At 31.4% G+C, this 16,883-nt stretch overlaps 1 protein-coding gene across 1 annotated transcript in view; it reads right to left on the bottom strand.

Moving 5' to 3' along the window:
- The window catches only part of LOC143044798 (atrial natriuretic peptide-converting enzyme-like), a 110,963-nt gene extending 102,276 nt beyond the window's left edge, over positions 1 to 8,687 (bottom strand). Inside the window, exon 1 of the mRNA XM_076216963.1 lies at positions 8,550 to 8,687. Within this exon, the coding sequence (XP_076073078.1) occupies positions 8,550 to 8,579 (30 nt within the window). The 5' untranslated portion in view covers positions 8,580 to 8,687. The remainder of the gene's footprint in view (positions 1 to 8,549) is intronic.
- Positions 8,688 to 16,883: the final 8,196 nt, after the last annotated feature.

The raw sequence follows: 16,883 nt of genomic DNA on the forward strand, positions 1-16,883 counted from the left end.
ACGTTGCATAATTATAACGTAATAACTCAACTCACAATGTCAGTCAAATATAATTCCGTACATTAGAGTTTTCTCAACATCTTACGAACGGACGAAACTCTACGAACGTATCGTTATGGAGCAGTAATTTTGTTATAATAAAATCCATAATAAATGTCTACCGATACTGCAGTGTGTTTTAAGGACAACAGTTAACAACTAAATATCCTTTTTTTCAACCTTGCATTTTATTGTTGTCTTTAAACATCCGTGTTCCAATTTATTTTCTGTTGTTGACTGTTTCGTTTTCTTACGTTAAGTTCCGTTTGTTGACATGTCGTATATATGCGTTCGATTTATCTCCCTTATCCATTAAAAAAAAACCATTTCTTTTATAATGTCCTTGACAACACATCTAGTTTGCAATTGGTTGATTGATTGTTTGGTGTTTAACGTTCAGTGGCAAATATTCCATTCATTTCATTGCGATATTAGCGTTTGGTAAAGGATTGATAAGTGATTGAGAAAATATTTCATATATCATTCCACACGTCCCTTCTATTGGTCCAATTGGTTTGAGTTTCATTTTTTCGTGTCGGAAAGTATCTTGGATAGATGTCGTAACATAGCTTTTTTATTTCTAATATTTATTGGGAATCAGTTAAAGAAATTTAAAGGTGCACTCGATGTATCGTTAGAAATATAGTTTTGTGTGTTCTTGTTGAAAGTATGAGTGCTACCCTGGTAGTCACATAGTTATCAAAATATATATTTTTATAAATTACACCCCTAACTAAAAAGAAAAATGAAAAATATGAAAAACAGAGGAAATATGCACAGTATGCCATAGAAGCTTAACGGAAACAATAAACAAGAAAAAAAAATATGTATATACTAATAATTATACTATAAAGGAAACATACACACATAGAATAAGAAAGGCCATTATAACAACAAAAAAACACAATATATAAGTTTAAATATGTATTTCAATATTTTCCTTTATTTTTCTTGTTAAGTCTACCAATTTATAACAATATATCAATAAGAAGAGATCATTTGGATTTTAGTGGTTGGGGCAAAGAAGTTATCCCGGAACTTATTGGGATGTTTTCTTTTCAAATTTAAATCGAAAGGCGTTCACTCCTAGATTTATTTTACCTCATGTCTACGAAAGAATTTTTACCGTTAATTAAATTCTAGCCATCATCTGCCATGATTCAAAAGATTCTTATCCCTTTCCATCCATAGATCTATATTTACCTTTTTCACATATACTAAATAGTGATGTTGTCATCATGTTTATTAAAGTTTCATGTACGATTACTGTCCTTTGATTAAATAGTATATATTCTTCGCTTAAATTTATAGATCAATAAGACTTTCAACTGTGTTGATTGAACAGTAAATTGTATATTATATATTATATAATATCAAATAAATATAATATGTATTTGATTCAAAATGTTTTTAAAAAATTAAGCATGCATATTTTACATGTAAAAGACATTTCAAAGGGAAGAAGAGCACAGCCGATAATCCAATATTATAAGATAAATTACTGCTCCCTCTTTTCTCGTTACGGCAAGTTACGTCAAGTTAGGGCGATTTTCGTTCGTTCGTAAGATGTTGAGAAACCTCTATTGGGCGACATATATACTTGTGCCTTCCCATGCCGCTAAACTTATATTTGCGTGAGAGCAACAAAAAATACAGCTTTTGCCATAACACGTTCAATTAGACGAGCGAGATTACATCACAAGACAAATATGCATCATTACACAAAGGGACACAAATCTCGATTTTTACTGCAAAACATATCGTCGCTGGGCTTCTAAAATGTTGTATATTACAAATTTTTCAAGAAAAAAATATCTCACAAACAGGCTTTGAAAATTTTGGCAAAATGCATGCTTCCAAAATGTCGTATGTGAACTTGAACATTTTTGTAAATAGCAGTGAAATAGAAACTTTGACATTTCTGGATTATCCAAGAACTTAAATTATTTTCACAGAAATAAAGAAATGTACAATTATTTTTTTCCCAAAGCCATTCTACAACGATTTTCAAGTTTTCATACTACATTTTGGAAGCTAACTTTACAAACAACTGACATTGGCAATTTTGTATTATGTCTTATTTCACACATTTTGATTGGTCTAACTGTATGCAATTTTGTAATACCAAAGATTTCCTCCCGCCCAGACCATTGGTGTCAAAAAGTATTTTTAGCCAAAAAAGTCATATACGACATTTTAAAAGCCCAGCGACGATATGCCAAAAAGAATTATTTTCAAATTTATTTTTAGCTCACCTTGCCCGAAGGGCCAAGTGAGGTTTTCTTATCACTTTGCATCCGGCATCCGTCGTTATCCGTCGTTGTCGTCTTCGTCTTCCGTCGTCGTCGTCCGTCGTCGTTAACTTTTACAAAAATCTTCTCCTCTGAAACTACAGGGCCAAATTTAAGATCATTTAACCATACTTGGCCACAATCATCATTGGGGTATTTAGTTTTAAAAATGTGTCCGGTGACCCGGCCAACCAACCAAGAGGGCTGCCATGGATAAACGTAGAACAAAGGGGTAAAATGCAGATTTTGGCTTATATCTCTGAAACCAACGCATTTAGAGCAAATCTGACATGGGGTAAAATTGTTTATCAGGTCAAGATCTATTTGCCCTGAAATTGTTCAGATGAATCGAACAACCTGATGTTGGGTTGCTGTCCCTGAATTGGTAATTTTATAGAAATTTTGCCGTTTTTGGTTATTATCTTGAATATGATTATAGATAGAGATAAACTGTATACAGCAATAATGTTCAGCAAAGTAAGATCTACAAATAAGTCAACATAATCAATCATGGTCAATTGACCTTTTAAGGAGTTATTGTCCTTTCTAGTCATTTTTTAACAATTTTGTAAATTATGTAAATTTTTACAAAAGACTTTAACTACTGGGATAGATTCAAGGTTCATTAGATAGAGATAATTTTAAGCAGCAAGAATGTTTAGTAAAGTAAGATCTACAAACACATCACCATCACCAGAACACAATTTGTCATGAATCCATCTGTGTACTTCGTTTATGATATGCGCATAGACCAAGGTGAGTGATTTAGGCCTTAGGTCCGGTAATATAGTACTTGTATATATAGCAATTAGTTATTGAATTAGTTGTCGTTTGCCCGGGTCCTTCAATATATTACGTATATGTGGAGACATATACTTGTCTCCTAATGTCGCTAATCTCTATCGTTTGATTAAGAACAACACAAACACATCTTTTGTCATCGCACGTTTATTTAGAAGAGCGAGATTACATTACATGACAAATATGCATCATTATGCAAAATAGATACAACTCTCAACCACACAACAGAATTCCATGAATAATAGTGACATACTATTTAGACATGTATATCGTCAGGAACTTTTTCTTGGAGTTATGACCCTTTGAACTCCAATCAGTCGGTCCTGTTCTTGTTTGCCCAGTGACAGTCTTGGGGCATGGATTATGTTAGTGTGCTCCCTAATAAAGGTTCTTTAATTAACTACAATATAGTAGAGTTTACCTTTATGTATTAACTTGTACGATTGAACGAGAAGTAAGGATCAGCTTTGTTAATTCTAGGCAATGTTTTACAGAGACATTTAGGGTTTCAGTTGGATGGACTTGTTGCAAGTGCAACCTCTGTATCGTGAAACTTTAGTTGGTTTCACAAAAAAAAACCCAACTTACAACCAAGATTGAACGTATGTCATGAAAATTACAATCCAGTGCACTTACAATCAATCTTATTTTCAAGTTTTTTTTAGTGAATCCGACTTTCGAATATTTAAAAGAATTTGTATACGCGATGTGAACATTAGAGAACAATGTTCTTGTGAAATAGCATTACGGGAATATTTTATTGTATGACAACAAAGAAAGGATAAAGGGGTATTCATTCATGACACAAAATCAGTACGTTCACGTCAAAATATACAAAAATCTAATGAACGACGCGTTTATTGCCATTCTTCAACAAAAGTCACAATGAGGCCTTCGACACGGAGCATAATCTAACACCTCACTGCAAGTTGACCTATATATACGGTGTTATATGTAAGCCATGTCGCTGGAATAGGTCACATTGTCCAGCTTGAAAATACATGTATGTGAATAGGTGGGAAAACCAGAAATATATCATAAGGTCAAAAAAGTTCCCATATACTGGTTGTATGAAAAGCCCTGTCATGCTTTCACAGCCGAAATTCTCGCCTGAAGTAAACATAAGGAAACTGAGCTCTGAGCAATTAAAGGTGGTATTTTTTTCTCTCGAAAATTGCCGGAATGTGATTCTCGTCGTCAATATGGGAAAAGTATTAGTACTTGCGCAATATATGAAAAGGTAATATACATTTTTTTTAAATCTAAATTCTTTGAAAAGGGTGGGGTAACAGAACCATAGCGACACTATCTATCGATCAAATATTAAAGTCTCAATCCCCATGTGCAAGTTTAAAACGGCCACTACTACATGAACGCTTTGAGTGGAATTTCTGGTCGTTAATCTCAACAATTTCATAGAGACTCGGGGATCGGACAATTTCTTATAACAATAAAACGTTCATAGTTACTTAGGAGCAGGACAATTTTTTAGCCATCCCCATTTTTCTAAATCTGCTTTACACGCACATATAGATATGCTGCAAATAATTTTTATTTGAGATTTACGGTGGTATCTTTTTTTAAGATATCTCTGACCGCTGTTGTTAGTACACTGGGAAGTGATAGTGAATAGCAAATATAAGTTATTTCAACTTTACTTTTGTTCATATGATACATAAAAACGCGAAATTAATTGAAATCAATAGAGGAAATAAAAATAACGGATTTTATTTTTTCATAAAAAGGAGAGAGTTAAAAAATAATTGTCCTAGTATCCCCAAGTACATATGAACAATTTTTGGTTATACAAGTACAACATCTTGAATAAATGACAATCGTAATACATCTTATTTTTATATATAAATCATGATAATACCCGTAAAACCGAATGTTTCAAATTACTGAGATCTCTGAAAAACGATATTGGCATTGACGTCATCGAACTGTCTAAATTAAAATGCTTGAATAACAGTTTTTTTCCCTTACATACCTTCATTGAACGAGACTACAGACTTGATCTAGAAAGTGACAGCCGGAAATATTCTTTTGAAATAAATAACTCCTCATTTACCTATCGTAGACGCATAGAATCGTTGCATCTATACAGTGTTTTTAAAAATACAATTGAAAGTCCTTATTCTCTACATGTTATAAGTTTACATTTATCAAGATTGGTACCTAAATGACACACTTTGCTAACAAGAATCATAACAAAGTTACCTTACAACTTGAAGATCACACAATCGTCAAAACAAAAAGTGAAATGTAGCGCTGTCATCGTGTAAATTGTATCATGGACAAATGGATAGTCTTTTAGTCAAAATGAGGTTACATTAATTCATATTATGTCCGATATGTTTTCAAAGTTAATACACATTCATTATACAACAATAACTGATTACTTGAGCTCCCTAGAACACTTGTATAAAAATGTCGACACTCGAAAATCGGCAAAATTCATTTAACTATCGAATAACCACTTAAAAGCATTTTTATGATATAGATTTTACGTCTTCAAGTTGAAACAGCGCATAAATATAATAATACTAAATAATGCAGTATGATGTGTTTTTCAAAATACCCTTAAGGGTAGGTGTTTATTTGTTTTTGTATTTAACATTTAAAGTACAATCATATTTGATCTTATAAATATGCGATTTAATACTGATAAAATAAATCATGCATATGTTTATTTCTTGTCAAATGTATAAATGAAATTGAAATTGAAGAAAAAACAGCAGAACTGTTATTCCTATGATATATCATTATAGGGCTTAAAAAATAACAATGCACCAGAGCTAGGAATAATTTGTGCAATCAAAATGAAATAAATTTTGCCGAAACGTTTTGAATATGTACGACTGACAGCGATATTTTAGTTGCTTGCTTGCGTTTGATTGTTTAGTAACAATTTGAATTCATATGCTTCGGGTAACAGTTAGTGTTAGTGTTCCCGGTCAAACCAAAGGTAGTCGTCGTTAGTTTCGGATTTTAGATTACAGTGCATGTATTTATGAGATTAAATATAGCCGTAAGTTTTATTATATCGCATGTAATATTAGTGACTGCTTTTTTTTGTGTAGGAGTCGTAAGCGTACAAAAAGTCATACCCGAAAACATTTTGTAAAAAATGCCGAAATTTTGGAAATATAAAATAATCGAAATTCAATGTTCGACAATGTAAGGTTTTAGCCTGGCAACATTCTATCAACGCAACCCTTTAAAAGTTGTTGCAAAAATTCTTTAACGTCAAATTGACAAAGAGATACTATACTCAGCATACAATGTAGATCTTACTGCCAAATGTTAAATTTGCAAACTCCCAGTTACCGTAAATGTTTGCGTGTTCAATGATAAAACCTAATGGCATTTTCAAAACAATTACCATAAAACTCTGCATACATTTTCCATATTATAAAACTGTGCAAAAACATAACTTAAATCACATTAGCGAACGCATATATTAAATATTGAATAACACGTTTTGAAATCTTAAAGTTATGATATTAAGCACTTAGTCTAGCTTGAATTTTACATGGATCTGCACTAAGATTTCGGCGATTTATTATGTGTGCTATTGTTTGTATGTTTTCAAATACAAAATATTGTAAAAATTTAAAACATCAGTTAAACAGAGTTTTCTTCATCATATTTGTTTAAATTCCATATTGATTATTGATCGGTGCGAATAATATCATATGATAAAAGGTTCGTAACTGAAAAACTGACAAAACTGTACTTATATAGCTGACTTTGCGGCACTGGCTTTGCTCATTGTTGAAGCCCGTACGGTGACGTATAGTTGTTAATGTCTGTATCATTTTGGTCTCTTGTGGACAGTTGTCTCATTGGCAATCATACCACATCTTCTTTTTTATAACCCAATATTCGGGAAAAGCAAATTCTTTGATTTGCTTTGGGAATTTCAAAACAAAAATTAAGCGGATCGAAATACCAAAAATACCTTGTATGATTAGGATTCTAAGAAAGTTTCAATTGATTTTATAAGGGGTTAATGATGGGGCAATAGCGGTGTTTCAGTTAAAACATATCTTATTTGCATAAACACAAATTTAATGCGATACAAGTCAAATAGACTTACGACTGAGTCTTCTCCATAAATCATAATTATGTAAAAATACAATGAATAAGAGCATGCAAACATTACAATTTTTCAACATTTATATTAATTGGACTCTAAAAAAACAAAAACAAAAAAAAACCAACAACAACAACAACAACAACAAAAACCACACAACTTAACCTTAGATGATGATGTACATTTGGTATGTTTTTTACTATCTAAACAATAAGGAATCTCTTCGACCCAATAATAAGCTCAAACACATGTTTAAAGCTATTTTCATTTTGGTTCTGAGTTTATTTACACCACTGGGTCGATGCCACTGCTGGTGGAGTTTTAATTCCCCGAGGGTATCACCAGACCAGTAGTGTGCTGACATGAATTATCATTAATATGGTCATTTGATAAATTAACTATTTACAAAACTTTCGAATTTTTGAAATACTAAGGCTTTTCTACCTCAGGAATAGATTACCTTAGCTGTATTTTTGGCAAAACTTGTAGGAATTTTGGTCCACAACGCTCGTCAACTTCGTATTTTATTTGGCCTTTTAAACTTTTTTGGATTCGAGCATCACTGATGAGTCTTATGTAGACGAAACGCGCGTCTGGCGTAAATATAAAATTTAATTCTGGTATCTATCTATGATGAGTTTATTTACTAACTGATGTTAATAGTTCTACATTTAATGGACAGCTATTTGGGAGCCAGTAAGATTTTGTAAAAGCTGTCTTCTTATTTCTAAATTCAGATACACACAGCAGTGGGAAGATGAATCAGAAATAATATTACCTCTATACATATTCTAATTAAAAAAGTAAGCAGAACATCGAAGTTAAGTAAGCACAAGGTTAAGTTTACGACTTTAATATTTCGGAATGTATTTATTTCTATTGGGATTCAAGTTTTTGAGTTTCATTTTGAATTTTACTATTGTATCTGCTTCGGGGTTTGAAGTATCAAGATTATTCCATAGACGTATAGTTGATGGTATAAATGATTCATTAGTTACAGCAAGTCTGCAGAATGGAAGCATTATACCGTTACCATTGCGTAGTGCATACACAGTTATACTTTGGATTGTTGGGGGAATTAAAATACTCAAATATTCTAGTACATTATTTTGTGTAATATTATAAAACGTTTGAATGTTTCTTCTTTCTCGCCTCTCTGCCAATAGGTGTATGACATTTGCCGATTTTTGAAATTACCATTCCTTTATTTGTGCCGACTTCATTTTTTCATTGTAAAATTGTAAAACATGTGTTGGTTTCAAATACAGATACACAAAACACAAATACTGAAATGCATAAATAAATAAATAGATAAATACCTTTTTCTTCTGATCAGTTACATTCTCCATTTTATAACTTTCATATACAATGTCTTGTATGGAATAGTTTAAAGTAAATAAATCTTTAAATTTGTAAATGTAGTTTTGTGTGTATTAAAGCAGAAACTTTATTTTGAAGTAAGTCATCGAAGTGTGTCGACATTAAATAAAAATACGATATTTGAATACACCCCACCCCGTGAACGAAACCTGTATCGATCAAGTTGACTTTGAGCCATATGAACTACTTTTATAAAAGTCACATGCAATTCTATTATATTTACAATAATGAGGGATCTGATGGGGGTCTCATCACGATTCACGAGCTGATTTTTTTTGTCAACCATGACTCATAGAAAATAAATTTCCATAATTACGGATCACGAAAATATAAAAAAAAAAAATCTCTAGAAAAACGAATCATGATAGCCAAAATGCGCCGATCACGAAAAACGAAAATAACCCATCAGGCTCCTCAACAATGTGTGATCAAAACAAACACACATAATACTATTAGGTATACATTTCAACAAAAAATTTCTATAGAGTTACATAATTCATCTTCTGAAAGATTTAATACCATTTTTGATAGGATTTTTTTATATAAATAAAATCTTGCCAAAAACTTTGTTCCTGCTGTTTATGGAACAATATTGTTGCCTTTGTGTTGGTGAATTTTATATATAAAAAAACAAGAAGTGGTATGATTGCCAATAAGACAACTCTTCACAAGGGTTCAAATGATGTGGATGTATGCAGACCTAGAAGCAACCGTTCGACCTTCAACAATGACAAAATCCCAAACCATATAGTCGGCTATAAAAGACCTCGACATGAAGACAATACAATAACAATGTACCTTACACTGTGCAATACCCATACAGTGCATGAATGAAGATTAAGTACGTCAAGCTACATGTATTTTATTACACATACATATAATAGTCATACACTTTTAATAACCTGCAAGGTATTCTATTTATGTGTTATTTAATCGTATCAATGATGCATACCTTTAAAAGTAAGCTGTCTCAAATGTATGGAAACGTAAACAATATATTAAGTACTCATTTTCAGTACATATATACTTTTTAGTCGTCCCACTATCAACATAACTCTGCTGAGCTCACTCGACAACAAGCTTCATATACATGTAGTGACTAGCAGGTACATTTATGTAGACATCTTGATAATCGGTACATATACCACTAACACGCCTTTTAATATCCGTTAAATTATCATTCTCAAAAAGTGTTTTTGATGGTCTTTTCGGTATCGCTTGCATCATTTTGTAAATCATAATACTAGTAATCAATGTGAGGTAAGGCTCTGTGTTGAAGGCCGTACTTTGAGCTATAATAATTTATAATTACTTTACGTAATACATTGTGACTTAGATTGAGAGTTGTCTTATTGGCACTCATACCATATCTTCTTATGTATATCTTAGTAACGCATTGTCATGTATAAAAGTAAGCTTTGAGGAGAAATTACACCCCGTAATTGTTAAACATATGTTTCACATGAAATCGAATTAAACAAACCTGGGATATAATGTCCTTTTATTTGCCTGGGATGCTTGATTCACATCCTGTTCGTGTCTTTTATAATTTATGTTTGGCAAAGATACCGGTATGATTCAAGGGAGCGGTAACTAGTAACTATATAGGCTGGAAATATATACACATATTTGAGCTGTAATGCAAAATAATAATTGTTGATTGTATTTAAATTGTATTGCATCTTTATTTGTCATAGTTTTAATGTAAATAAATTATTATTGAAGAGAGCATTATTGAAAATTGGTGTAATCTAAAGGAGTTACTCTCTCTAAATAAAGATATTTTGTATTACTATTATTATTATACAGAATGCAAGCACATGTATACGTGTAATTAGTAAGAAGTCGACCGCATGCGTGCATGCAAAAAAACATAATGCAAGGAGAACACGATTGGTCCTCAGTAGTGCATTTATTATTATTGTATGGAAACTTAGAGCGGTTGCGGTTTAAGACATCGAGAGTGCATTTCTTTCTAACATAAACGATGCAAACGGCTAAGCGCGCACATGTTTTGATAATTTCTTTCAAACATACGTTTGCAAAGTTTACATAAAACTAGGTAAACGATAAAAAATGTGTCTCCAGTTTGTCTTTGTCGTTTGTTAGTACAAACGCTACATTCGTTTCTTACTTCAACCTGATTAAACGAAGTATTTGTTTCTACGTTTGTAAAAAGTCTGTTTACCAACAACATGTGCATGCATTATTGAAAGTTCAGATAGGGTCAGTAAAGACTTATCAAACGATGTATTTGTTTCTACTTTTGTAGCGTTCAGAAAACAACAACAAACGCGACACAACGTTTACGAAATTTTGGTTAGAAAGAAATGCGGCCCGAGTGAATTTTTTTTTCTATTTTGTATTTTTTCTAATCCGCGCACTTTCTGTAAATTAGTGGTCTTGTTCGTATCGGACGCATGATTTTTAACGTGTTGGTTTTTTCTCTTTTTTGGTGCAAATTGCATGATACAACATCTCCTTAATCAGTATCTTTTAGTTGCGTTGTCCTTAATTTCACTATATCGTGGGCAAAAAATTAAACGGTTACCTCTGCTAGTTTGCAAAAACAGAAACTCAAATTGAAAGATCAGAAACCTTCTTCGTAGATTTACAGTGAGACGGAATTGAACATTAATGTTTACACCATAATAAAACTTTTAATCGAGGATAAGCTATCAATGTAACCAACTTTGAATGACTTTATGAAGCAACGATGTCCTCTAAGATAGATTTTTAATTCGAGTAGATATCTTTGACCTTTTCACACCATAAAATGAAACACATTTGATTCAATACAAAGGTTTAAATCCTTTTAACATGTTTAATATACCATAGACATTTATCCAACATCTTCATTTATTCACATTAATGAGATAAATTACCGATAAAAAGAAAGATTATAATCTACAACTTAACATAAAGATGGCGAGATAGCATACCTTTTGTATTGTAGTGTTGACTATAGTAAATAATTATGTACTTAATGGACACACTGTTATGGGTATATGACTTTGTGATACTTCATTCGAGAGATCGATCATTTAACATAAAAAAAGGGGAAGGGGTTAAGGTTTTTTCATAAACAAAATATTCTGATTCCAAAATTGATGAAAAAAATGTTCTGTTCAAGCGGAAAACAAAAAAAAAATGTTCTGAATCAAGGATTTCCTCCATACCTTAAAGTGTTGAATTTTGCACAAAATTATTTGATTGATAGCCTTGAAAAACTAAATAAAATTTTTCACGATTTGCGCGAAAAAAATGATTCCGACTCCGACAAAAAACAATAACCCACCTTGAATTTAAATGGTAACCGTTGCTCCATACGCACAATTCTGATTGAATTGTTTGGTAATAACTCACATGTAATATTCACTCTAAATATGGTTTAAATCTTGTAATTCCTTCCACATTCATATTTGAATATGTAAAATTTGCCAATCTTAATAACAAAATCATGAAATGGCATGAAGCTATCAAATCATCCTCACTTTTGCCACGGATAGTCTATTTGCAAATTAACGAGTTGATTCTCTTATTGCAAGTTTTCAACACAAAATTGTTTCCCTTTGCCATTTGAAAACTGATTTGCATGGACATATTAGGCCAATTTTGTCCGGTAGGGCATAAAACAAGCAAATCATAATAAGTTAATAGTGATATATACTAGAAGTCGAGCGAGGACGCTATATAAACATTCTAATCGAACATCGAGTATGTAAAATGTGCAATTCTGGATCTATTGAAGATAAGCAACACTTCATATTATACTGTGATCGTTACTCTGTTTTTAGAAATAAATTATTTACTGCAATATCACCAGATCCTGCTTATCCTCTACGCATAAAATGAACTTCCTCCAAATGCTGCCTTAAATGAACTGTTATCTAACAACAACAAAAGTATAGCGAACTTTATCTTGGACTGTGATAGTATCAGAAGATAAATTATTTCACTATTTTACTTGAACTGTTGAATTTTCGAATAATTTAGACATTCGTCAAAAACTATGTGTTATCTATTTTTCAAAATTTTGAACTTTTATTTGTCAGTGCATCGTAATTTGGCTGGCTGTGATGTAATACTGTATTGATATGTATCTATTGTATATATTGTATATATACAGGTTGCACTATAATAAATCATTCATTCATTCATTCATATACAAGTGTATCATATTATACTTTGTATTATTGTAAAGCATAGAAAATACAGCTTATGATAAACAAAAGTCAGCCTATTATTGACCCCGCCTGATAAATGAAAAGTGAAAAAATTAACCAGTGGGAAAGCCACGGATCAGTTTTGCGCCTCCTTCCATATGACGTAAAGGCCAAAGAATCAAGTGCGACAATCGCGATTTGAACGTGGATATAGGAATACGACTATTAAAAATGAAAGCATAAAAACTGCCCCGCAATGACCAAGAGTCTTTCAACAGCAAGGAATGACTTAATATATATATATATATATATATATATATATATATATATATATATATATATATATATATATATATATATATATATATATATATATATATATATATATATATATATATAAAAATGTCTAAGAATATAACTAAAACACACTAATTGATACATTAAAAAGTTCTATTAGATGTTAAATAGAAATACGCAATATTTCGCTAAACAAATTAGCTTCATCAGGCGTGTGCATCTCTCAAGGTGAAATCGGATGCATGACAGAAAAATATTTTTGTAGCTTAATCTATACAAGATTTGAGGGATGGGTGTAACATATTAATTCGGTCATAAAATATGTTTGTAGCTACAACTACATGAAGTTGGAATAAAAGTTTAACACATTTATAGATGTTCGATTAATTGTATGAATTTTTATAAATTAATTTGTATGATTTCAAGATAACTATGGTTTTGATTTGCTTTGAAATCTTTTTTCGTCTCTCTCATTGAGTCCATCAGGTTCAAGAGTTCGTAACTGGTGCATCCAAAATCTCTCTCTTTTTTGTCTTCCTTGTGTATCCCAATTTTGATTTTTCTCAATGATTCATCAGCACAGTCACAAAGAAAAATTACAACATATTTATAACATCAAATTGCAAAACGCAAAATTGCATTTATGTTCTAACGTGTGGAACTTGCAAATTACAATATGTTGGTGAAACAGAAACCCCATTTAACATCCGACTAAATAACCATCGGTCATTTTATACAAAAGAAAGGAACTGCCCAATTACAAGACACCTTTTAAGAGCAGGACATGATTTTGAAAACATCACATTTCAAATCATTGAGAAAAATCAAAATTGGGATACACAAGGAAGACAAAAAAGAGAGAGATTTTGGATGCACCAGTTACGAACTCTTGAACCTGATGGACTCAATGAGAGAGACGAAAAAAGATTTCAAAGCAAATCAAAACCATAGTTATCTTGAAATCATACAAATTAATTTATAAAAATTCATACAATTAATCGAACATCTATAAATGTGTTAAACTTTTATTCCAACTTCATGTAGTTGTAGCTACAAACATATTTTATGACCGAATTAATATGTTACACCCATCCCTCAAATCTTGTATAGATTAAGCTACAAAAATATTTTTCTGTCATGCATCCGATTTCACCTTGAGAGATGCACACGCCTGATGAAGCTAATTTGTTTAGCGAAATATTGCGTATTTCTATTTAACATCTAATAGAACTTTTTAATGTATCAATTAGTGTGTTTTAGTTATATTCTTAGACATTTATATAATTTTAATTCAGTAACTGTATCAGTTTATTTTCACAAACTGATCCACGCTTAATTAGATTGAATGTTGATTGTTGCTATTTTTAGACATTATATATATATATATATATATATGACTGACTCATATACATGTATTGCTCCTGTTGAGAGTACACACTGTGTTTTATACTTGAAAAAAACATTTTATACATTGAAAGTGTCATTCCAAGAAATACAGACTGTAATAAAACATTTTATTCCAAACTTTGCAATTCGACGCAATATATAAAGTGCTTTTTAATGTTAGTACAATGTTTAAACCAAGATAGAATTTGTTTGAGACAACCTTCTTGACTGTATAAACTAAGAAAGTCTTCTTAGATAATATTTATTATCTTTCTAATTCTAAACATAATGAATTGTCATAGTATGTTAACTTAAGGTTAATATCTCATAATAAAAAAAATCCGATAAATTAAAAATAATTCTCAGGAAAATTACATGGAAACTCGCGCAAACGGAATTCATGTACCTGTCAAATTCTAATTCGCGCATATGTAGGTCACCCCAAAGGGCATAGAGTAACATGGCGAATCAACCAAATAGGGAGAGAAAGGAGAGGGGAGGGGTGGTATTAATGTTTTCTTTGTTGGATTGACAACATGTCATTTATCGATCATTATGGGTCAAATGCCAAACGTCTTACAAGCCAAAATTCAGATTTAAGTGTACTACATGTGTACCATATAATATCATAAGAACGAACGACGAATGCAGCCTGGTCACATTCCACTATAATCAGATATTTTCAAAAGTCTTCTGAAACGCGGTGTACATGTATATGTACTAGTGTAGTTTTGAAAAGATGAATTTACTGGGAAATATCCGATACTATCATTTATGCTATGCGGCTACGTATATGTTGATCTTAGGAAAATTAATGTTCAAATAATTTGTTAAAATGAAGAGACAATGCCTATAAACACAATTGATGTATAATCTGCATCTTATTATCATATGCTATTAAATATCTAAATTACTTTGATATAGGTTATAAGACGACTGATGTAGTATGAGTGACGTTTAAACTGCCGGTTCTCATCCCACAAAAAATTCAATGTGAATTATTATTTTGATAGAAATATTTTTGTATCTAAGAGTTGTTGCAATAGGATTCTTAACATCAACTACAAATGTCAATAAATATTTATAAACTAATGGACTAAAGGTACAATTGTATCAAAGGTACAAATGTACGCTTTAATGGTGCAAGACAATGAAAGTTGCAAATTCTAAAGAAAAATCGCAAAGAAGATTTCCTCATTAAATGGACATATCCATGTTTTTCGTTCATTTTTTTACATAAATAAGGCCGTTAGTTTTCTCGTTTGAATTGTTTTACATTGTCTTATCGGGGCCTATTGTAGCTAGCTTCGGGTATGGGCTTTGCTCATTGTTGAAGGCCGTACGGTGACCTATAGTTGTTAATGTCTGTATCATTTTGGTCTTTTGTGGATAGTTGTCTCATTGGCAATCATTACACATCTTCTTTTTTATATATCCAGCAAAATTAATTATTGTATTGTTGTTATTTTTTTATTTTCCTTTATAATTTTTTTGTCAAAAGTATGAAAGTTAAAAGGAAATATAAACAGGTAAAACAATTTGAAAGAATATTCATTAAAAGTTCAAAAGCAAACAGGGGAATTTCATTTGAAAATTCTTTATATATTTTTAAAAATCTCTAAAAGAAAAAAATATCGACAATGAATATTAGTTAAAAGTCTAGAAACGCTCTAATTCCTTATATAAAGGAACTATGAAAAAGGTGTTATTTTCAAGGCAATAAATTAAGTGCTAAATGTACATGTACAACTGTAGTATAAAACCAACAAAAACTGTCCTCTCACAAGACATATTCGTTCAACGAAACATCCTTTTGATAATGTTACTTTCCAAATTATAGAAGTCAACACCGAGTGGGACACCACGGCGTGAAGGAGAAGAGAAAACTTTTGGATCCACCAACTCCACACTTTAGAACCTGATGGTTTTAACGAAAAAGACGAGAAAAGATACAGGAAAGATAAAGAATAATTTAAAAAAAGCATCGTCCTTTCTATCCCGTAATATTGGCCTATGGACTTTGCTAACTTCAACTACCAATTATGTATTTTCAAGGCAGCTAAATCCAAGTGCAACATACACATTGAGCTGCAAAATTTTCTTATTTTCCAGGCAGCTAAATTCATGTGCAACATAGATATTGAGCTGCAAAATTTTCTTATTTTCAAGGCAGCTAAGTGCAACATATACATTCAGCTGCAAAAGTTTCTTATCATCTAGATCCAATTTCATTTGGATAGATGCACGCTTGATAAAGCTAGTTGTCCTAGCGAAATATTGCGTTTATTTTCATCATTTTGTAAATATTTTAAACATTCTTATATTAACATACTAAATAGTATGTTAAAATTACATTGTTAGGCAATCTACAATTGCAACTGTAGTATAAAATACACAATTCATTGAATAAAGCCTAAGATATAA

This window comes from Mytilus galloprovincialis, chromosome 9 (assembly GCF_965363235.1).
Source record: "Mytilus galloprovincialis chromosome 9, xbMytGall1.hap1.1, whole genome shotgun sequence".
NCBI classification, from domain to species: domain Eukaryota; kingdom Metazoa; phylum Mollusca; class Bivalvia; order Mytilida; family Mytilidae; genus Mytilus; species Mytilus galloprovincialis.